At 35.9% G+C, this 23,773-nt stretch overlaps 1 protein-coding gene across 1 annotated transcript; it reads right to left on the bottom strand.

The window, feature by feature from the left end:
* Window positions 1-3,042: 3,042 nt before the first annotated feature.
* Window positions 3,043-6,220, bottom strand: LOC145046117 (uncharacterized). The gene is made up of 3 exons (XM_078994400.1): window positions 5,020-6,220; window positions 4,095-4,543; window positions 3,043-3,648 (listed from the first exon to the last, which is right to left on the bottom strand). Exons 1-3 carry the CDS (start codon window positions 6,218-6,220, stop codon window positions 3,043-3,045), a joined length of 2,256 nt encoding a protein of 751 aa, XP_078850526.1.
* Window positions 6,221-23,773: the final 17,553 nt, after the last annotated feature.

Here is a 23,773-nt window from a genome sequence, read left to right as displayed (position 1 = left end):
CTTTACTATTCAATTGTTATGATACTTGACATGACGTCCTTCACCCCTGAACATTTCCGTCATTCTGGTTTGGGGGTGTGACATACGACGACTAATAATAAGACCGTTTAAATACACCTGTTCCCTATATGTCACTTACCATTTTCACCCTTTTTTTATATGAAATAATTCATACAATTTCACACAAATTTTCATAGCAATAACAACAGTAACATATAATTGCAAATAATTTAGAATCAACTTTTCATGCAAACAACCACAAAATCCACATGAAACTCACCTTGTTGGCGTTAGGTCTTAACCAAAGCTTTTCACGCTACACGCTCCCTACATTTAACCAACATATTTCTAAGGCTCCCTTCTAGGTAACACTCTATGCGGTCATTTTGGTTCCGATGTCCTAGTGTTTCATTCGGCCAACATAGTGGTTAATACTTAATTATGTTAATTGTGACATTCATAGTAACCTTTTGAAAAATATATTTTTCCTTTTTAGTTATACCAATATAATTAAATGACAAAGTTTCACCTTTAGCATTAATAAAAGAAAATCAATGAAATAATCAATTATTTCATCCTACAATGGTACCTCTAATATTTATAAGGTGTTTAAAAAAAACGGTTGTATGTTTCATAATGAAAAGATCCATAGCAAAATGTAAAAATTGTATGGACGAAAACCAAAGGAATTGTTAAATTCATATGAACTTGCCACAATACTTTAACTAGTTACCCTTTGAACTTTTATGATGCATTATATTATTTTTTTTAAATAAAGTATTATGTCCAACCATTCAACAATGAATAGTCCAACATATTCTCTTCTTTACCCGTAACTTATTTCTCAGCTGCCATTTTTAAAGGAAACTGAAGCTTTGACTTAACCCAATATAATGACAAATAAATATGTAAAAATCACTTCTAATCATCTTCACATCATACGAACATATACCCATAAGCAATTTTCAGTAATTCATACAGGTAAGCAATATTCATTTTTTTATTTTCAAGAATTAAGATTTCATTTTTTTTATCAGTTACATCACTGGTGGCCCGAACAGAAACGTGGTATGGAACCAAAAGATATAATAGAATCAGACAAACCTAATCAAGCAACTTAATCATGCTTAAATCGAATATACATACCTTAATTCCTAGAAAACTCTGAAAATCTTCAACAACTTCCACACCCGATTTCTTCCTTGATTCTTCATCTCTTTTCACAATTCCAGTGGGGTTTTCACTTAATTTCTCAAGCTTTATATAACGCCTAAGTCTATAACTGGTGGAACCCTTTCATTTGCTTGAATTTACAACCCTAATGAAGATGATTGTTTTTGCCATTAATCTCCATAATTCTCCACTAATTACCTCATTATTCCTTGAATTAATCATTTTATTATAATGATATAATCTAATTACATATATATTTCTATATCTTAAATTTGAGTTATCACAAACTTCCCCCCTTAAAGGAATTCCGTCCTCAGAATTTGAATTAAGCAAATAAATGAGGGTATTTAGTCATCATGTCTCGCTCGGTCTCCCATGTTGCATCTGAACCTTTATGATACTACCACTGAACTTTCACCAGTGGTATCTCCACACTCCTTAACTTTCTGACCTTTCGTTCTATAATCGCCATGGGTTCCTCTGTATATCGTAGCTTCTCATCAATCTTAATTTCTTTAAGTGGCACTTCCATGGCTGCGTCCGCTAGACACTTCTTTAGATTAGAGACATGGAATGTGCTATGAATGCCCTGCATTTCCCTTGGTAGCTCCAATCGATAGGCCACATCCCCAACTCGTTCCTTAATTATAAAAGGTCCAACGTAGCGAGGAATTAACTTCCCTCGCTTACCAAAATGCACAACGCCCTTCCATGGGGACACCTTTAACATAACTTTATCACCAACCTGAAACACTATTGGCTTTCTCCGCTTATCTGCATAACTTTTCTGCCGATCCTGAGCAACCTTAATGTTATCCCTAATCACCTGGATTTTTGCGGTAGTTTGCTGAACAAGTTTAGGTCCAGCCAACTGTTTCTCCCCCACCTCATTCCAACATAATGGAGTTCTACACTTCCTGCCATATAGAGCCTCATATGGTGCGACTTTTATACTTGCATGATAGCTATTGTTGTAGGCAAACTCAATTAACGGAAAACGAGTTTCCCATGACCCTCCAAAATCAATAACACAAGACCTTAACATATCTTCCAAGGTTTGTATTGTCCGTTCACTTTGCCCATCTGTTTGCGGGTGGTATGCCGTGCTCAATTTTACTCGAGTACCCATTTCTCGTTGGAAACTACCCCAAAATGTCGACGTAAAGCGACTATTCCGATCCGAAATAATATATAATGGAACTCCATGCAGTTTCACTATCTCATCAATGTACAATTTAGCTAGCCTTCTAACGGGTACATCTCCTTAATCGAAAGGAAGTGCGCTGATTTGGTTAATCTATCCACAACTACCCAAATCGAGTCATAACCTTTTGGTGTCCTTGGTAACTTAGTCATAAAGTCCATTGTGATGTGATCCCATTTCCACACTGGAATCTCCATTGACTGTAACTGACCGTAAGGCCTTTGGTGTTCAGCCTTTACCTTCAAACACGTCAAACACCTTTCAACAAAATAGGCTATATCCTTTTTCATCCCTAGCCACCAGTAAGATTTTAGTAGGTCTTGATACATCTTGTTTGTTCCCTGATGGATTGAGCACTTTGACAGGTGCACTTCCTTGAGAAGTAGGTTACGCACTTCACCCACTCTTGGTACCCAAACCCTTCCTTGGAAACACTTCAGACCACGACTATCCTTTTCTAATGATTGTATTACTCCCACCACTCCTTCACTTTTCCACTTCTCTTCCTTCGATGCCTCCTCCTGACTCTTTCTCAAATCATCTAGTAAGCTGGTGGTTACCCTAAACTTCATCATTCGAATCTTAGGTGGTTCTCTTCTTTCCTTACGACTTAGTGCATCAGCTACAACATTTGCCTTCCCTGGATGGTACAATATCTCACAATCCTAATCTTTTAATATCTCCACCCACCGTTGTTGTCTCATGTTCAAATCCTTCTGATCAAACAAGTATTTCAGACTCTTGTGATCAGTGAAGATCTGACACCTTGTCCCATACAAATAGTGTCTCCAAATCTTTAAAGCGAAGACTACTGCAGCCAACTCCATATCATGCGTTGGGTATTTACGCTCGTGAACCTTTAACTGTCGTGAGGCATAAGCAATCACCTTACCGTTTTGCATCAAAACACACCCCAAGCCTAACTTGGATGCATCACTATAAACAAAAAAACCATCATTGCCTTCTGGTAAAGATAATATTGGTGCACTGCTAAGCTTTTCCCTTAAGACGTTAAAGGCATTATCTTGCTCTGGCTTCCATTCGAACTTCACATTTTTCCTTGTCAGGGTAGTTAGCGGTGCAGCTATGCGCGAGAAGTCTTGTATAAACCTTCGATAGTATCCTGCCAACCCAAGAAAACTTTGAACTTCTGATGGGGTTCTCGGTGGTTCCCATTTTTCAATCGCCTCAATCTTTGCTGGGTCCACCTTGATACCATGTTCGTTTACAACATGTCCCAAAAACTGGACTTCCCGAAGCCAAAACTCGCACTTCGAAAATTTGGCAAATAATTTTTCTTTCCTCAATAAACTAAGTGTTAGCCGCAGATGTTGCTCATGGTGTGCCTTACTTTTAGAGTATATCAATATGTCATCGATAAATACAATTACAAACTTGTCTAGGTATGGCTTGCACACCTGGTTCATCAGATCCATGAATGCAGCTGGTGCATTGGTCAAACCAAATGGCATTACTAAAAACTCATAATGACCATACCTAGTTCGAAAGGCTGCCTTCGACACATCTTCTTCTCTGACTTTCAGCTGGTGATACCCCGACCGCAAATCGATCTTTGAGATGTAACTTGCCCCTGGAGTTGATCGAATAGGTCATCAATTCTCGGTAATGGATACCGGTTCTTTATGGTCACCTTGTTTAACTCCCTGTAGTCAATGCACATTCGCATTTTCCCATCCTTCTTCTTGACGAATAGTACTGGTGCACCCCACGGTGAGGTACTGGGCCGAACAAAACCCTTGTCGAGCAAATCTTGCAACTGAGCCATCAACTCCTTCATTTCGGTTGGTGCTAACTGATACGGCACACGAGCTATCGGTGCTACTCCTAGGGTAAGATCGATTCGAAACTCCACTTGTCTATCCGGTGGCAAGCTAGTTAGGTCATCAGGGAACACATCTTGGAACTCGCGTACAACTGGTATATGTGTTATTTCAGGCTTGTCCTGCTTGGCATCGAGAACATATGCCCAATAACTTTGAGACCCTTTCTTTAGATAACGGGTTGCCTTAGTCACTGATATCAAAATAGAGTCCTTAACTCGCCGATCACCGTAAATCTTTACCATTCCTTTTTCTGGCACCCAAACTTGAACAATCCTATTTTCACAATCTATAATCGCTTGGTTTTTCGACAACCAATCCATCCCTATAACAATATCAAAATCACCTAGGGCTATAGGTAATAGTTTTAACGGTAGCACACTACCTTCTATTTCGATAGAGCAATCATCATATTCCTCTCTTACTACTACCCAATGATCGTCAGCAGTTTCAATTTCTTAGGCATGTTCTAGAGTCTTTGCATTTCTACCCAGGTTTTTGCAAAAAGTAGTAGACACAAAAGATCTATTTGCACCATAATCAAATAATACCCTAGCATGAATTGAGTTTACTAGGAAAGTACCTGTCACCACATCCGGGGTTTCCTTACCCTCCTGAGCCGTCATATGAAAGCTCTAGCTTTTGGTCTACCAGTGTCAGCCTTTTTATCCGTCGACCGATTGTCTGTTATCCTGCCTTGATTGTTGTTACCTTTACTCTGGGGACATTCCGACTTAATGTGGTTAGAGGAACCACACCCGTAACATACCCTTCATGTCTTACACTCTATGGTTATGTGACCTGGCTTCCTACACTTGTAGCAAACTTTCTGATTCATGTTACACTCCCCCTTATGATGACGGTTGCATTTCGGGCATTGCTTTATTCCAGAGCTTTGATCAACATTACGTTCTTGCCCTGAATTCATGCCTTTCTTCGAATCATTATTCGGACCATCCCATTTTCTTTTCCCCAAAGCCATGTCTTCACCTTGACGATTCTTCTCACGTTCGCGACCTTCTGCAGCATCAACAGCAGATTGGAAAGTACCTGGTTTTTGAATTTGCACAAATTCACGGATAGCTATTCTCAATCCCCATATATAGCGTTCCACCCTTCTTTCTTCTGTAGAAACGTAAAATTCGGCAAACCTAGCTTTCTCCGTGAATTTAGTGGTGTACTCTCGCACAGTCATATTCCCCTGTTCCAACCTAAAGAATTCTTCCTCCAACTGTTTAACCGTTGTACGAGGGCAAACTTTTTCTTTAAAAATTCTTAGGAACTCATCACATGACATATTCTTGGCCGCCTCACGCTCCCTAACCTCTTTCACCATGCCCCACCAATGTATTGCCTCCCCTTTTAGCATTGCCGCAGCATAGATCACCTTGTCCTCATCCGCACACTTGCTAGTATCGAACGTTCCCTCAATCTCCATGACCCATTTTGATGACAAAACGGGATCAATTTCTCCATTAAAAATGGGTGGCTTGCAGTTCATGAATGTCTTGTAACTACAACCCAGACGATCGTGGTTGCCATGATGCCTTGTGGGTTGTGCAATACTTGGTTCACGACTCATATTTGGTGTACTGTACTCGTAGTCCTCTTCACCTCCACCTAAGTTACCTTTATACTCACCCATTATTTCTTCTCGTGCCTGAGCAACTACATCTGGTAAGCTGTCTCTAATTGCTCGAGCAATCTCATCAGCCAACTCTTTTCTAGTTATCGTGTTTGCCGCACAACCGCTTCCACGACCTCGACCTCGACCACGGTGGGATCCGGAGCTACCATGGGCCGATGGTATAGGTATCAGTGCTGTAACAGCTCCTCGGCCTCTTCTTCTACCCCTACCTCTTCCTTGGTCCCGTCCACAACTAGCGTTTGGGTTCAGTGGGGTTTCTGGAACATCTCCTGGTGCTCTAACATAAGCTCCAATTGGGATGCGTTCGTCCTCCAGTGTAACCCTAGTGAACCTCCCAGATCTTCGTGAGGACATATCAACTACATATTTATGTTTATAACACAATAAGTATAACAAACATAAATTTTATTCCAAATTATTAAAACTTCAAAAATAGACATATGTCTTGTTCACATCAAGTCACTAAAGCCAACAACCAAGAGAAATAATAAAAAAAAAAAGGACAAATCATTGCACTCCTACTTTCTAATTTTTAAAAACGATGTCATCATATTTCAATATTCTCTTTCCCTCCTTCAAGTACTTCCTTATCTTTTTAGCTTTTCGATCTCCGAGACCACTTTGAATGACCAGCACCTCGGCCTGAAGTGGTTCTCTTCCAACCACCTTATCTAGGAATCCGTAAGTCGCAGCCTTGGCTTGTTTTTCCCGAGCCACAAACCCTTCCCACCACTTAGTGATAGTGGGTTTCCTTAGCTCCAACACCTCTTGTTCCAACCTTCGTATCTTGCGTTTACTTTTCTCAGTAGCATCAACCCTTATTTGGTTCTCCTGTATGAGCCTTGACCTATGTTCATCTATCTCTTCAATCTTTCTTTTCAAACTGTGTATCTCGAGTTGTGCATGTAGCATTTCATCTTTATAAAGTTGCTCCCAATAGGTACCAGGACTAGTTGGCGTGTACTCCACATAGGGTACATGGAACATTTTCGTACCTTTGTTCCACACGGTACTCCACATGATTTCCCTCGGGGTCTTCTTCGGGTTCCTCATCAGGGACTTCTTCGGGCTCCTCCTCTGGATCTTCTTCAGGCTCCACCTCGGATTCCACATCCTCGTCTTCTTCATCATGTTTAGTGAGGCTGAGTGGAGTCGTTGGTTCCAGACTGCCTTCCGAATCAGAGAACTCTAACTCAGCCTTCAACTTCTCGTGGGGAAGTAACCCACTGGTACCCTCAACTGACACCCCACCATCGACAATTGCCTTTCCATGATCCATAATACCTACAAACGAGACGCATTCCAGATTAGGCGATGTACCGCTCCTCCCGTTTAAGCTTAGGTGTTTAAACAACGACTAATCTGCTTAAACCTGGCTTTGATACCAACTTGTAACGCCCCAAATTTCAAATACCAAAATAACTTAGCACAGTCCCAAAACTTCCAAAAATCAACATTCAAATACTAATGTAATTATTAATAATAATAGCGGAAGCAAATAGGTATTTAATCACACACTTGGTGCGCTACGTCTTCCTCAAAACTTGTCGCCTTCTTCAAGTCTGAACTTTATCCTTTCCATTCCCGCTGCCACTTGCTACGTTATTTCCTGGGTTGCGTGCATTTAAAGATTCTAATGGGTAAGCCTAGAGCCTAGTGAGTTCGTGGTTTTCATGCATATTAACGTCAATAAAATAAAAATAATGCAACAATTTATCAATATAATTCTTTTCATTTCTTTCCACCCTTGATGACACATTATGAAACTACTATCATTTTCAGGGAACAAGTCCCTCCGCCGGGCACAGCAAATATGTTTACGGCTAGATAAACAAAGCATAAGCTCTTCACCGCGTACTAACACCCTGTACCACGACTAATAATAAGACCGTGTAAATACACATGTTCCCTATATGTCACCCATCGTTTTCACCCTTTTTTTTAATATGAAATAATTCATAAAATTTCACACAAATTTTCATAGCAATAACAACAGTAACATATAATTGCAAATAATTTAGAATCAACTTTTCATGCAAGCAACCACAAAATTCACACGAAACTCACCTTGTTGGTGTTAGGTTTTAACCAAAGCTTGTCACGCTACACACTCCCTACATTTAACCAACATATTTCTAAGGCTCCCTTCTAGATAACACTCTATGCGGTCATTTTGGTTCCGATATCCTCGTTTTTCATTCGGCCAACATAGTGGTTAATACTTAATTGCGTTAATCGTGACATTCATAGTAACCTTTTGAAAAATATATTTTTCATTTTTAGTTATACCAATATAATTAAATGACAAAGTTTCACCTTTAGCATTAATAAAAGAAAATCAATGAAATAATCAATTATTTCAGCCTACAATGGTACCTCTAATATTTATAAGGTGTTTAAAAAAAACGTCTATATGTTTCATAATGAAAAGATCCATAGCAAAATGTAAAAATTGTATGGACTAAAACCAAAGGAATTGTTAAATTCGTATCTTATAAAAAGAAACCAGCAAATCATAAAAACCATAGGGGTCGAATATGTAAAATGTAGTTTCAAAAAGGTAAGTCATACGGTGAACTTGCCACAAGACTTTGACTAGTTACCCTTTGTACTTTTATGATGCATTATATTATTTTTTTTAAATAAAGTATTATGTCCAACCATTCAACAACGAATAGTCCGACATATTCTCTTCTTTACCCGTAACATATTCTCAGCTTCCATTTCTAAAGGAAATTGAAGCTTTGAGTTAACCCAATATAATGACAAATAAATATGTAAAAATCACTTCTAATCATCTCCACATCATACGAACATATACCCATAAGCAATTTTCAGTAATTCATACAGGTAAGCAATATTCATTTTTTTATTTTCAAGAATTAACATTTCATTTTTTTATTAGTTGCATCACTAGTGGCCCGAACAGAAACGTGATATGGAACCAAAAGACATAATAGAATCAGACAAACCTAATCAAGCAACTTAATCACGCTTAAATCGAATATACATACCTTAATTCCTAGAAAACTCTGAAAATCTTCAACAACTTCCACACCCGATTTATCTCTTGATTCTTCGTCTCTTTTCACAATTCCAGTGGGGTTTTCACTTGATTTCTCAAGCTTTATATAATGCCTAAGTCTATAACTGGTGGAACCCTTTCATTTGCTTGAATTTACAACCCTAATGAAGATGACGTTTTTTGCCATTAATCTCCATAATTCTCCACTAATTACCTTATTATTCCTTGAATTAATCATTTTATTATAATGATATAATCTAATTACATATATATATTTCTATATCTTAAATTTAAGTTATCACAGAATATGTAGTGAATAAACGAAAAACTAGCTTTATATTTGAAGATAGTAAAAACCTGGCATCCAAGTTCCAAGATTTCAACATCAAACAGGTACCTAGAGAATATAACATTAAAGCAGATGTACTGGCCAATCATAGTTCAACATTCTAGATCCATCCAGACACCAAAATCCCTACATCCAATGTCATTAAACCGACAATAGAAAACATCCATGAATAAGTGGCACCTGTCTAAGATCTTGAACCCTAAGATCTCATTCCCAAAGAATCACGGATCCAACCCATCTTTTGATTTCTCTAGGATGGATCCGTTTCTGAAAACGAAAAATGCCTAAGGACCTTCATAAACTACAAATATAAATACATAAATCACATACTTGATTAAGGTATGATTTTGAATCAATCTCATGTTACAACAGGCCTTAACAACAATCTATCTTTTTTCTATTATTTTAGAATTCCCGTTATATTTTGCTAACATTAGCACCATCATTATTTCATTAGTGATTGTTTTTCCTATAAAATTGATCAAAACATCAACAACAAGATATTTTATATTCGGATTTGGGTTTAGTAGTGATATAAGTTATGAAGCAAATTAATAGAACCAACTAATTAAGGAGTTTAGCTATTACAAATTTTGTTTTAAAAAGTAGTAATAAAATCCAAGTTTGTGTAGATTTTGTGAAAGTTTTTTTTCTTCAAATAATTGTTTATATGGATAAAGTAAATATTAGTCCAATTATGATTGTTGTGGGTGAAATTTTGACTTTTACTTTATTACGCCTAACAAATTGAACATGTACTAACATTTTGAACCGTCCAAGATTTTGAATTACCTAGTATCTTGAACAAGCAAATATCTTGGTATTACGATCGTATTTCTTGAATGGGACTAAAGGCTTATCTCATAAGGCGTGGAGTAAGCCAACTAATCATGTGGTCAACAAGAAAATAAGTCAAGACTTCCCGAAATACCTGGTCAAGAGAAGATAAAGGAAGATCCTTAATTTTTAAGAGAATTAGTTAGCTATCAAATATATAAATAGTGGGGCTAGGGTCACTTCACTACATGTTCTGCACTCGCTACTGATTAGCTTTCGATCTCTCTACTCCCCTATCATTTTCTATACTACACAATCAGATTGCACTTGCAATCATCTTCATTTTTAACCAGATGTGTGTCAGCGCAAAGCAGTGACAAAGAATAGTACTTTTGGTGAATAGTTTTTTACATGGAAATAATTGTTATATTTTATTATTAGTTATTAAGTACTAAAAAAATAACACTTTAAAATATATATATATATATATATATATATATATATATATATATATATATATATATATATATATATATAAAATAGAGCTTATATTTATATTGCCTAGACATAAGTTAATTCGTATAAATGACTTCGATATTTTGAAATTTTTATTTTGCTAAAAATTGAATTCATATAAATGACTTCATATTTTTGGCTAGTAATAATGAATTATTTATGCATATCTAATTTGTACAAAAACGTTGTAAATTATACTTTTTAAAATTCAAGATATGATTAATATGTTTTATAATATAATATAGATAATATTTCTAAAATAGTGTGACGATTGTCACGTCCCGATATTCTCTACAGGAGATTTTGAGTGATCAATATATGCTTATGTTCTTGTTCTTACATTTAAGTACACCGATCTTTATTAAATTTTCTTGCTTTTGTACTATTTATTAAGCATATTTATTGATTACATCTTTGGTGTGTGATATTTAACTAGGGATGTTTTATAGTGTCTTGACTTTTTGAAAATCTTATTATTCTTTTCAATGTTTTCTATATATTTATCACTTTAATATTATTTATGTCCTGATTTTCAAATATACACATATTCATATATCGGGTAAAATCAACATTCCTTAACTTATTTTCTTTATATAAAATCTTAATAGTAATGTCTTATTCTAGGATCATGATCACATCCATAATCTTTTGGCATCTTCTACAATATTAAACAGATCAAATTTTATGTTTAGATCATTTTTAATCATTTAATTTTTGATTTTATGCTCATCTGGTCACTTAACATTTTTTAAGTTTTAAAATATCATCAAATATTTGGCTTTGTGCTAACTTAGTCACGTAATTTTTAGTTTGGTCACTTAACTTTTGGATTTGTACTCATTTAGTCACATAACTTTTAAAATTGTGTTCATTTAGTCACTAAACTTTTTAAATATTTTAAAAGTTTAATGACTGAATGAGTATAATTTTATTTTAAGAAATATTTTTCTTGCATATTAGTTTGATTTGGTTTGATTATTTATAAGACTGTTTATATTATGCAAAAACCAAAATGATTCTTATTGTTAATTAGAGTATTATAAAAAAAATGAAAAAGTAATAATATCATAAATGAAATTTTAAAATATAACGGTTTTTGTAATATACATCCTTATATTAATTTTAGAGGATATCCTATATTGATATTACATTTTTTTTTTGGAAAGAGATATTGATATTACATTATAATATTTTACTATGTGTGAGATCCGTATATTACACGAGTTTGTTAAAAATACAAATTTAATATCAATATTTAAACATTAAATATTTTATAAAATAGTACTTTTATATAACATAATGTAATCTTTTGGAACATTTATAAAATAAATCAAATATTTTTTAGAGCATTTATGAGACTTTATTATCAAATTAATAGAATGATTTTCTTTCTTTATAAAACTCATTAGAATTTTGTGTAATTTTATTTTAAGAAAATGGAAATTTCTAGAAAATAATAAGTGGAAAATAATAACTCTAAAACTCCAAAAAAATTACATGTAGTAAAACTTTAGATAATTTAACAAGTTGCAAAAAAACTACTTTCATTATTGTTTTATTTATTTGTGTTTCTAAAATTCATTTACATTTCAAAAAGTTCTTGATTTTGACTTTGAAAATAAAATAAAAGAAATAATTTGAGTTGTATAACTAAATGTAGAAAAAGAAATATTTTTGTAGCATATTAGTTTGATTTGGTTTGATTATTTATAAGACTGTTTATATTATGCACAAACCAAAATGATTCTTATTGTTAATTAGAGTATTATAAAAAAAATGAAAAAGTAATAATATCATAAATGAAATTTTAAAATATAACGGTTTTTGTAATATACATCCTTATATTAATTTTAGAGGATATCCTATATTGATATCACATTTTTTTTTTTTTTTGGAAAGAGATATTGATATTACATTATAATATTTTACTAGGTGTGAGATCCGTATATTACACGAGTTTGTTAAAAATACAAATTTAATATCAATATTTAAACATTAAATATTTTATAAAATAGTACTTTTATATAACATAATGTAATCTTTTGGAACATTTATAAAATAAATCAAATATTTTTTAAAGCATTTATGAGACTTTATTATCAAATTAATAGAATGATTTTCTTTCTTTATAAAACTCGTTAGAATTTTGTGTAATTTTATTTTAAGAAAATGAAAATTTTTAGAAAATAATAAATGGAAAATAATAACTCTAAAACTCCAAAAAAAAATTATATGTAGCAAAACTTTAGATAATTTAACAAGTTGCAAAAAAAAAACACTTTCATTATTGGAAATGATTGTAACAGGTACTTAGTTAGTTGATGACAGAATGCGTCCATCAATTTTCATGTTAGTGTTAGTAAGATATTTTAAATAAATTAACTAATAGTGTAACTTTCATAAATTGCGATTGCATCATAAAGCTTTAGTTTTAAAGTAATGGCCTCCTATATGTATATTTATATTTATATTTATATTTATATTATTTATATCTATATTATCTATATAAATCTTATAAAGGATCAAATTAATATGGTTCAAAAGGCTTCCATTCATTCATATTTATTTGAAAACTTCCTAAATCTTCAAATTCTTTTAATTAATGGAATGATTAATTGTAATATTTTGTTTGTAGAATAACAATATCTTCCATCTTAGGTTACTTATATTTCATTTTCTTCTTTTTTCATTTTCTTATAAAAAACAGTCATCCAAATCAATATGATTCAAGATAAACATGTATCTTCAACTATATTCATTTGAAACTCTCTGACCATTCAAATTCTTTTAATTAACAGAATGTTTAATTGTAATATTTTTTTTATATAAGAATATTATTTTCCATATTAGGCTACTCATATTGTTGGTTATTTTCATAACCAAAACGTAAAATGCGGAAGCATAACGTGCAGATCTTTAATCTCGAATCTGATTAAAAGAAAACTTAAACAAGAAAGAACGACTACATACCTGATTTCATTATGATATTCGGATCTGAAAAACTAGGGTTTGGTTTTCCACTTGATCTCAAGAACCCTCTCTAAGTCCCACATCAAACCCTAACATGATTTCTTGTGTGTATTTTCGTGTATTGTAAATCTGCTTCTCATCACGTATTTATATAGATTGAGATATAACTGGATGAGAGAGATATTAGGGATTTAAGAGATCGTAAGTCACACCGGGAACTCAAACCACAAGATAAACATGATAAGTGTATATCTTTATTTATTAATAAAATCGGTCCATCAACAATTTTATATAATTTCCATAATAATATAAAATTAATGATAACATTATTTATATACATTTATTAGTGGTCCAAAAATATCCAACAATCTCCCACTGGACCACGAATGCATAATTGTATACATAACTGTATAAGCGCTTTAATGATTGTTATCATAGTATTGGTACCCTTAAACAATGTCGTCCATTAATCATACAAGTATAGAATCAATGCGGCCTTCGTTACAATTTACGTAACTAAACCTATCAATGGTCACATATACATATATAACTAACGACATAGATTAAATATGATGTATTGTTTAAAATCTAAATAGATTTCCGATTAGTTCCTCTTTAGATTGAAGTGAGATCAAACTTCAAACAAGTGCAGCTAATAATGGAGTTAACCGAATTCTTAATTCTATACAGAAAAACATAATTGTTCTTAAACAAAACATAAAGCTCCATAAAACTCTCACTAAAATCAAATATCACACCAACGTGTGTAGTATGCTCATGAAAGACCTATGGAGGTAACCCCTTTATGAGCGGATCCGCTTTCATGGAGCTTGTTCATATGTGCTATATATGTTTCCATTTTGCACTATTGTATTAATAGAAGGAAACTTGATGTCAATATGTTTTGACTTAATAGAACTTTTGTTGTTGGAATATAATGTTGTTGACTTATTATCACAACTTTAGTGGTCTTTCAATACCAATAATGTGTAGCCTCGTGACAAAATTTCACAACCATATTCCATACTACAAATTATTCTACCATTATGGAAGAAGCTACCGAAGTCTATTCCATGAAATGACTCAACATGCTAAAATGTAAAAATATTCCGATGTGGATCGGTAACCATTTTGGCATCTAATAAAATCAGTTTCTTAATAAAAATAATCTCCAAAATATCTGATTTCCTATAGTTGAGCATATAGCCTTTTGTTATATATAGATATCTCAAAATCCACTTGCTTGCTTTCTTATGATCCAAACTTAGGTTGTATAGATATTTGCCTAAAACCAAAAAAATAAATTTACTCCCACTTAATCTGTGATACACAAAATCATCTACTATATTTACCTCAAAACCAAAAGAGATAATAAATTGATGAAAAATGTAGTACCAAGCATAGGATATCCAAAATTGAGGTTGTTGAGTTTGTGTATTCAGAATAGGAGATTGAATAACATTGTCGATCACTAATTCATAATATGCATACTATCAAAAGCAATAATAGGAATCAAGATTGATTCCTTCTTAAGAACAATGTTTTAACCTTATTTCTCCCCCAAACTCAACATCCTCAAAGAATGTTGCTTTATCTAAAAGGAAAGGTTAATATCCATGCAATTGAGAACTAACATAATGCCCTCACTGCATTCCTTAAAGTTAATCTCATTGAGTAAATGAATCATAAATGTGATCAATGTTAACAAATATAATACCATAGTTCAAATTTGTGTTTTGAGAATATAGGCAAATATATTTTTATGCTCATTAATCCATAAACCATATCAATAAATTCAATTTATGACATCTTTACAAGGTATCAACACAACATTAATATCAAGTCTTTGGACAGTAATACTAACTTGCAAGAGATATCCTTATTTTAGAGATAAATGTTGACAATAAATCATGTCAATTAACAAACCCCTCTTTGGATTGACTTATTAATCACATAGAACCAAAATTCGTCACACGTTTATCACCACATATATGTTTATTCGGCCAAATATCAGTCTACATTTGGGTCGGCTAATACTCGCATTAATAAACACATAAACTATAAATTTTGATAATAAGAATTGACAATATATCATGTCAACTAATAAGTCTCTCTTTGGATTGACTTATTAATGGCATGTAACCTAAAAAATTATCGCATATTTATCATCAAACATGTATTTATTCGGCCAAATATTAACCTACCTTTGTGTGACATCCCCAAAATCTCGGCCCGAAAAGACCGATTTCATTTATGCTTTTTAAAATAATTTTCAGAGTAAATCCTTTTAATTTTAAAAGAGATGCGGAATTTGTTCCCAAAAACAAAACATGATAAAATAGATATTTATCAAAACATTTCATAAAGAAATATGATTTCATTTCATAATCAAAAGTCGGGATGTCATGTTCCGATACAGATCATAAAGCATAAACGATAGCATTACAAGTCTTTCAACAAATATATACATATACAGACTTGTAAACAAAACAACTTGATGTTCGCCCATCTTAAGCTCTTGCGCCACTTCCTGTAAAATAAATCAACTGAGTGGGTCAGGCTTGGGAGCCTGGTGAGCATATAGGGTTTTCAACCCACAATAAATAATTAAATTAATTATTATCAACCAACAATAACCCAGTTACCCATTCCCGTTATTCTCACTTTATGTCCCTAAAATAACTAGCACAAGGGACCTAGTCTAAGAATATTTCATCGGGGCGACTACACATGCTTCGGGGGTTCCTCAGCAATATAAGTCAAATAAGGCAACCATGGGGGGGATGGAATACAACGAATGAACACCCAAGTTCATTAACACCTACAGGTTATGAGCCTGCTAGCGTTCCACTGGACTATCTAGAAAAGTCCGTGGTCGTCATCTAAATTCCGCTAGATGACTGGATCAAAACAACATCGAGGCCTCTCATCTGTTTATTACACACCAACTATCTACCCATATTCTACCCAACATATTAGTAGATAAAATATACATTTTTATACGTAGTTTCAAAACCTGTATAGCATGCTCAATCAAAACATTTTTCACATAACAGATGAGGCATACACACATAACACGTATTTCATAGAGAATACTTCAGATCTATAAGATAGAAGAGAGTGAATATACACTCACACGTATAACAACCAAATATATACACATAACACGTATTTTATAGGGAATACTTCATAATATTGTGTTGGAATGAAAGTAACTACACACTCACTTGATCAGAAGATGATCGGGCAGCACTACGGCTTGCAGAAGAGGTGTTTCTCCGTAGATCTGGAAGATCTTCACAAAACCGGGCTCCTCGCGGGCAGCGTTTCGACTCGGGAATAACGCTCTTCGGGATTCTCGGGGCTTCGGATCTTGCTTCGGGGCTCGAGAATATTACCGGGGCTTCGGGATGGAATCGGCACGCAAATCGAGGCAAAAGATGAGAGAAAATGAAGAATTTGTAAAAGAAAACTCGGCTGCTTCGGACCTCCTTTTATAGTTGCTGAACCTCGGGATTACGCGGGGCGTAACTTCGGGGTACGCGGGGCGTACTGCCTCAGAGACGTAAGCGCTTGCGTCATCCGAAGCCACTTGCTGCGATGTCGACATTTTCGGAGTACGCGGGGCGTACTCACTTACGCGGCGCGTAAGTCGGATAAGATCTGTGACTCGCCTTCGGATAATGCTTCCGAAAAATAATTATAAATTAATTAATAAACTTCGTAAATTCATATCTTCTTCATACGAACTCCGTTTTCGACGTTCCTTATATCCACGGAAAGGTGAGACTACGATCTACAACTTTCGTTTAGACTCCGTCGGCTAATTTTGAATTTATTTTTATTATTTATTTTTAGAAGGCTCGGACAGGAGAACTTCGTTGTTAAATCATAACTTCTTCGTTCGACGTCCGTTCTCGCCTAACTTTTTATCGTTTTGATACTAACAACGAGATCTTCGATTCTCGTTTAGATCACTAAGGCTAAATATCGCTCTAACGTAAATTCATATTTTACGTCACTCGGCGTTGTGCCGGTTCTATCTCGAAACTTCGACAGGTCATAACTTCTTCGTTATAACTCGGATTTTGGCATTCCTTATATCTCCGGAATCCTTGTTTCGACCACTACAACTTTATGCAAAGATATCGGGCGTATCTCACACTTTAATTTTGACGCTTATTTCATTCTTAATTCATTAAATTATAAAAATCAAGAAAATAAACACATAAATCACATAATTCACATAATTCACAAATAATACATTCTTATTATTTCAAGTTGAGTTACAAAGGTTAACCTAGACTATTACATTGCTAAAAATGGCAAGCCCAGAAACACAGGCGTTACAATTCTCTCCACCTTAGAATGATTCCGTCCCCGGAATCACACATCAACAAACAAATGCGGATAGCGACTCATCATGTCACTCTCCGTCTCCCAGGTGAGGTTTGGCCGATTCGTGTGTTTCCATCGGACAAGCACTAACTCCACCATCTTACGTCGCAATTTCTTAGTCTTTCGGTCAACAATTGCCTCTGGTTCCTCAATCAACCTTTTGTTCTCATCAATCCTCAACTCTGAAAGTGGAATAATGTCGGGAACTTCTCCCGTGAACTTCCTCAAATAACACACATGGAAAGTGTTATGAATTCTATTTAGTTCTTCTGGTAGTTCGAGCTTGTAAGCTTGGTTCCCAATCCTCTGAAGAACTTTAAACGGTCCAATAAACCTTGGACTCAACTTTCCCCTTTTACCAAATCTTATAAGTCCCTTCCACGGTGAGACTTTAAGCAAAACTGAATCCCCAACTTCAAAAGTCGTCGGTCTTCGCTTTTTGTCAGCATAACTCTTTTGACGATCTTGAGCTGCTAACATTCTTTCCCTAATTATTTTCAACTTTTCAGCAGTCTGATGAACCATCTCCGGTCCCATAAACTGCTTTTCCCCAGCCTCAAGCCAACAAGACAGCGTACGACACTTTTGTCCATACAAAGCTTGGTAAGGTGCCATCTTAATGCTCGAGTGAAAACTATTGTTATAGGAAAATTCTACCAACGGTAAATGTTCATCCCAATTACCTAGGAATTCCAAGGTACATGCTCTCAGCATATCTTCAAGTGTTTGTATCATTCGTTCGCTCTGACCATCGGTCTGCGGATGGTAAGCTGTACTTAAACACAACTTGGTACCCAATTCTTCTTGTAGACTTTTCCAAAATCGCGAGGTGAAACGACTATCACGATCCGACACAATTGTTAACGGAACACCGTGAAGCCTCACAATTTCCTTTACGTAAGAATTCGCAAGCTTTTCCATAGACCATTTCTCCTTGGCTGCTATGAAATGCGCACTCTTAGTGAATCGATCAACGACCACCCAAATCATGTCGTGACCATTCTTTGTTCTGGGCAGTTTAGTGACAAAATCCATGGCAATGTCTTCCCACTTACCCATAGGCACAGGTAAAGGTTCTAAACTCCCGTACGGTTTCTGATGTTGTGTCTTGACTCTCGCACAAGTCACACACTCGGCCACATACTTTGCAACATCAAGCTTCATCGTCGGCCACCAGTAGTAGGGTTTCAGGTCCCTATACATTTTAGTGCTACCGGGATGAATCGAATACATGGTCTTGTGAGCTTCTTCCATCAGAAGATCTCTAATTCCTCCTGACTTAGGTACCCAAATACGATCTTGGAATACCTTCAGTCCATGACCGTTTGTACCAAACACCAACGTTTTACCCAAACGTTCCTCCTTTCGGTCATTTTTCTCAGAAGCTTCCTCTTGAGCTTTCTTTATACTTTCCACAATGGTCGAGACAACTTCAATTCTCAATGCTCTTGGCCTTTTCCTTTCAAGATTGACTTTCCGACTGAGAGCATCAGCAACAATATTAGCCTTACCGGGGTGGTAAAGTATCTCGCAGTCGTAGTCCTTGAGTAATTCCAGCCAGCGTCGTTGCCTCATATTCAATTCCTTCTGATTAAAGAGATATTGGAGACTCTTATGATCAGTGAAAAGTTTGCACTTAGTGCCATAGAGGTAATGCCTCCATATCTTCAGAGCGAAAACTACTGCTGCCATGAGTCGGGTAGTTCTTTTCATGCTCTTTCAGTTGTCGAGACGCATATGCTATCACCTTTTCTCTTTGGGTTAAAACACAACCCAATCCAACCCCAGACGCATCGCTATAAATAGCGAAGTCTTCAACTCCTTCGGGTAGAGAAAGTATTGGTGCCTCGCATAGTTTCTTCTTTAGCTTCTCGAATGCTTCTTTATGCTTTTCACTCCAAGCATAAGCAGCTCCTTTGTGGGTCAAAGCTGTCAATGGAGTAGCAATCGAAGAAAAGCCTTGGATAAACCTTCGGTAATATCCGGCTAATCCTAAAAAGCTTCGAATCTCCGTGGGACTTTTCGGTTGTTCCCACTTCATTACAGCTTCAATCTTTGCTGGATCAACCATTATCCCTTCCTGGTTGACCACGTGACCCAAGAATTGGACTTCACGAATCCAAAAATCACATTTGGAGAACTTAGCATACAGCTTCTCCTTCTTCAAAACTTCTAACACTTCTCGCAAGTGTCTGCCATGCTCCTCCTGGCTTTTTGAGTAAATCAGAATGTCGTCGATGAACACTATCACGGATTTATCAAGGAACGGGTTACAAACCCTATTCATTAAATCCATGAATGCTGCCGGAGCATTGGTTAGTCCAAACGACATAACCAAGAACTCGTAGTGTCCATATCTAGTTCTGAACGCAGTCTTCTCTATATCCTGCTCTCTTACTTTCAGCTGATGATATCCTGACCTAAGATCGATCTTCGAGAAATAGCTCGAACCTTGCAATTGATCAAATAGGTCATCAATCCTTGGCAACGGATATCTATTCTTTATTGTTGCCTTGTTCAGCTCTCTGTAATCAATGCACATTCTCATACTTCCATCTTTCTTCTTCACGAATAACACCGGAGCTCCCCAGGGCGATGAACTAGGTCTAATGAAACCTTTGTCCAACAACTCTTGAAGTTGCATCATCAGCTCCTTCATCTCCGTTGGTGCTAATCGATAAGGTGCTTTTGCTATTGGCGTGGTTCCTGGTAACAAGTCAATACGGAATTCCACTTGTCGATCAGGTGGTAATCCAGGAAGATCTTCGGGAAATACTTCCGGATAATCACACACCACAGGAATACTCTGCATCACCTTCTTCTCCTTCTTAGCATCAATCACGAATGTTAAATATGATGTACATCCCTTGGTCAAACACTTTCTGGCTTTCATTAGGGAAATGATTCCAGAATTCACTCGGCGTTTGTCCCCATACACCATAAATGATTCCTTCCCAGGCGGGTTTACTTTAACAATCTTCTTCTTGCATAAAATTTCAGCATCATTGGCGCTGAGCCAATCCATTCCCAACACGATGTCGAAACCGTTAAGTTCGATAGGCAATAATTCCTCGCAGAACTTATTCCCATTCAATTCGATTAAGATGTTTTTCATACGATGGCTAACAGGTACAAACTTGCCACTAGCAACTTCGACTAATAAAGCATTATCTAGTCTATCAACAGGCAAAGCTAGTTTTCTACCAAATTCATGCGATATAAAGGAGTAGTTGGCTCTAGAATCAAATAAAATTTGGGCAGGCAAATTGTTAACAAGAAAGGTACCTGAAGCGACATCAGCTTCATCCTTAGCAGCTTCCAGTGTCATCTGGAATGCTCTCGCCTTCGGCTTTGGTGGAATGTTGGGCTTAGCTGCCTCCTTCTTCTTCGGACAGTCTTTCAAAATATGCCCCTCTTCATTACAACCAAAACACATCCTTTTGTTGTTCGGACATTCATTGGCAAAATGTCCAACCTTTCCACACTTGTAGCAAGTTACATCCTCGCTACATTTCCCGAAGTGCTTTTTCTTACACTTTTCACACCACTTCGCTTCCCCTCCTTTACCCCCACCAAACCTTTTCGAATCAGATTTCGAAAATTTGCTTTTCTTGCCGGAACCAGATGTTCCCTCAAACTTCCTCTTCTCACCAACCTCAACCTTGTTGGTGGTTCTCCCCTTTATCATGTTCTCAACAGACTTGGCAGCCCAGATAGCTGCCTCTAGAGTATGTGCCTGACGTTACTCCCATGGGAGTCCCTTCGCATACCGGTCCACCTTCGTCAGCTCGTCTGGAACGATACGCAAGGCAAACTCCATCTTATCGGTGAAGTTATTGGTGTATTCATCAACTGACATACTGCCCTTAGTCAATGTCAGGAACTTGTTCTCCAACTCCAACAGATTTTGAGCCGAGCAGAACTTGCGCTTAAACTGCACCAAGAACTCTGCCCATGACAATTGCAGTGGCTCATTAGGGCTCAAAGTCTTCCCTAGAGTGTTCCACCAACGAACGGCTCCACCTCGGAATTGACGCACAGCATAGATGGTTTGCAACTTACCGCTACAGCCACACGTCATGAAGGCTAGCTCCATTTCAGAGATCCAATCCATAACCCCAATCGGATCCTCCTTTCCATTAAAGGTCGATGGTTTGCAAGTCAAAAAGTCCTTATACTTGCATCCCATTTCATCATTCCTTCCATCGCGGTTATCTTGCCTAACTATCGGTGGGTTGGCTTGACCAACTGATCCACTGAAGTTTCCACCTTCCGAGTGTCCTTCATTTAATTCAGGTTCTTCCACACGAATCGACAGTTCTTCACGATTTTGTTGAAGCAACCGTCTAGTTTCCTCCATCTGACGATCCAACATCGTCTGAATCATCAATTGCACACCAGCCATGGTTATTGGCTCAGGTGCTGCTGCTACAACAGGTCTTTGTTCAATCACTGGTGGTTGATTCCTATTTTCATCAGCATTTCCAACTCCACTTCTTGTTCTCACCATTTTTGATCTACACACCGAATAAGGTGAAATTAGATCCTTATTCACGATAGATATTCAAATCATCCTTATCACTCCGAAACGTTTACATGCTAGTTCTAATATCGTAGACGTACGCTTAGAATCCTACACACATAAGGTTTCTAGATCCGGTCGGCAACAGACCATAGATCCGAACAAATAATATCATATATGGCAACATATAACATTTAGCACATAAAGCATTTTAGGCAACTTTCCTAAAATAAACTAGTGCTTGTGTCTTAAAACATAACAGACACATCTCAAAATTCCACTTAGCATTCTAAGTTTAAGTCTAGAAATCCTACAAATTCCTAGTTCGCTTAAACTAATGCTCTGATACCAACTGTGACATCCCCAAAATCTCGGCCCGAAAAGACCGATTTCATTTATGCTTTTTAAAATAATTTTCAGAGTAAATCCTTTTAATTTTAAAAGAGATGCGGAATTTGTTCCCAAAAACAAAACATGATAAAATAGATATTTATCAAAACATTTCATAAAGAAATATGATTTCATTTCATAATCAAAAGTCGGGATGTCATGTTCCGATACAGATCATAAAGCATAAACGATAGCATTACAAGTCTTTCAACAAATATATACATATACAGACTTGTAAACAAAACAACTTGATGTTCGCCCATCTTAAGCTCTTGCGCCACTTCCTGTAAAATAAATCAACTGAGTGGGTCAGGCTTAGGAGCCTGGTGAGCATATAGGGTTTTCAACCCACAATAAATAATTAAATTAATTATTATCAACCAACAATAACCCAGTTACCCATTCCCGTTATTCTCACTTTATGTCCCTAAAATAACTAGCACAAGGGACCTAGTCTAAGAATATATCATCGGGGCGACTACACATGCTTCGGGGGTTCCTCAGCAATATAAGTCAAATAAGGCAACCATGGGGGGGGGGATGGAATACAGCGAATGAACACCCAAGTTCATTAACACCTATAGGTTATGAGCCTGCTAGCGTTCCACTGGACTATCTAGAAAAGTCCGTGGTCGTCATCTAAATTCCGCTAGATGACTGGATCAAAACAACATCGAGGCCTCTCATCTGTTTATTACACACCAACTATCTACCCATATTCTACCCAACATATTAGTAGATAAAATATACATTTTTATACGTAGTTTCAAAACCTGTATAGCATGCTCAATCAAAACATTTTTCACATAACAGATGAGGCATACACACATAACACGTATTTCATAGAGAATACTTCAGATCTATAAGATAGAAGAGAGTGAATATACACTCACACGTATAACAACCAAATATATACACATAACACGTATTTTATAGGGAATACTTCATAATATTGTGTTG

Source organism: Lactuca saligna, chromosome 5 (genome assembly GCF_052625555.1).
Source record: "Lactuca saligna cultivar CGN05327 chromosome 5, ASM5262555v1, whole genome shotgun sequence".
In the NCBI taxonomy this organism is placed as follows: domain Eukaryota; kingdom Viridiplantae; phylum Streptophyta; class Magnoliopsida; order Asterales; family Asteraceae; genus Lactuca; species Lactuca saligna.
This window is presented reverse-complemented; position numbering and strand designations above follow the sequence as displayed.

Coding starts and splice junctions, on each gene's coding strand:
- LOC145046117 (XM_078994400.1), bottom strand. CDS start 6,220: ATGTCCTCACGAAGATCTGGGAGGTTCACTAGGGTTACACTGGAGGAC. Junction 4,544..5,019: donor CTACAAGTGTAGGAAGCCAG/GTCACATAACCA, acceptor ATATTGTTATAG/GGATGGATTGGTTGTCGAAA. Junction 3,649..4,094: donor CCTCACCGTGGGGTGCACCA/GTACTATTCGTC, acceptor AAATTTTCGAAG/TGCGAGTTTTGGCTTCGGGA.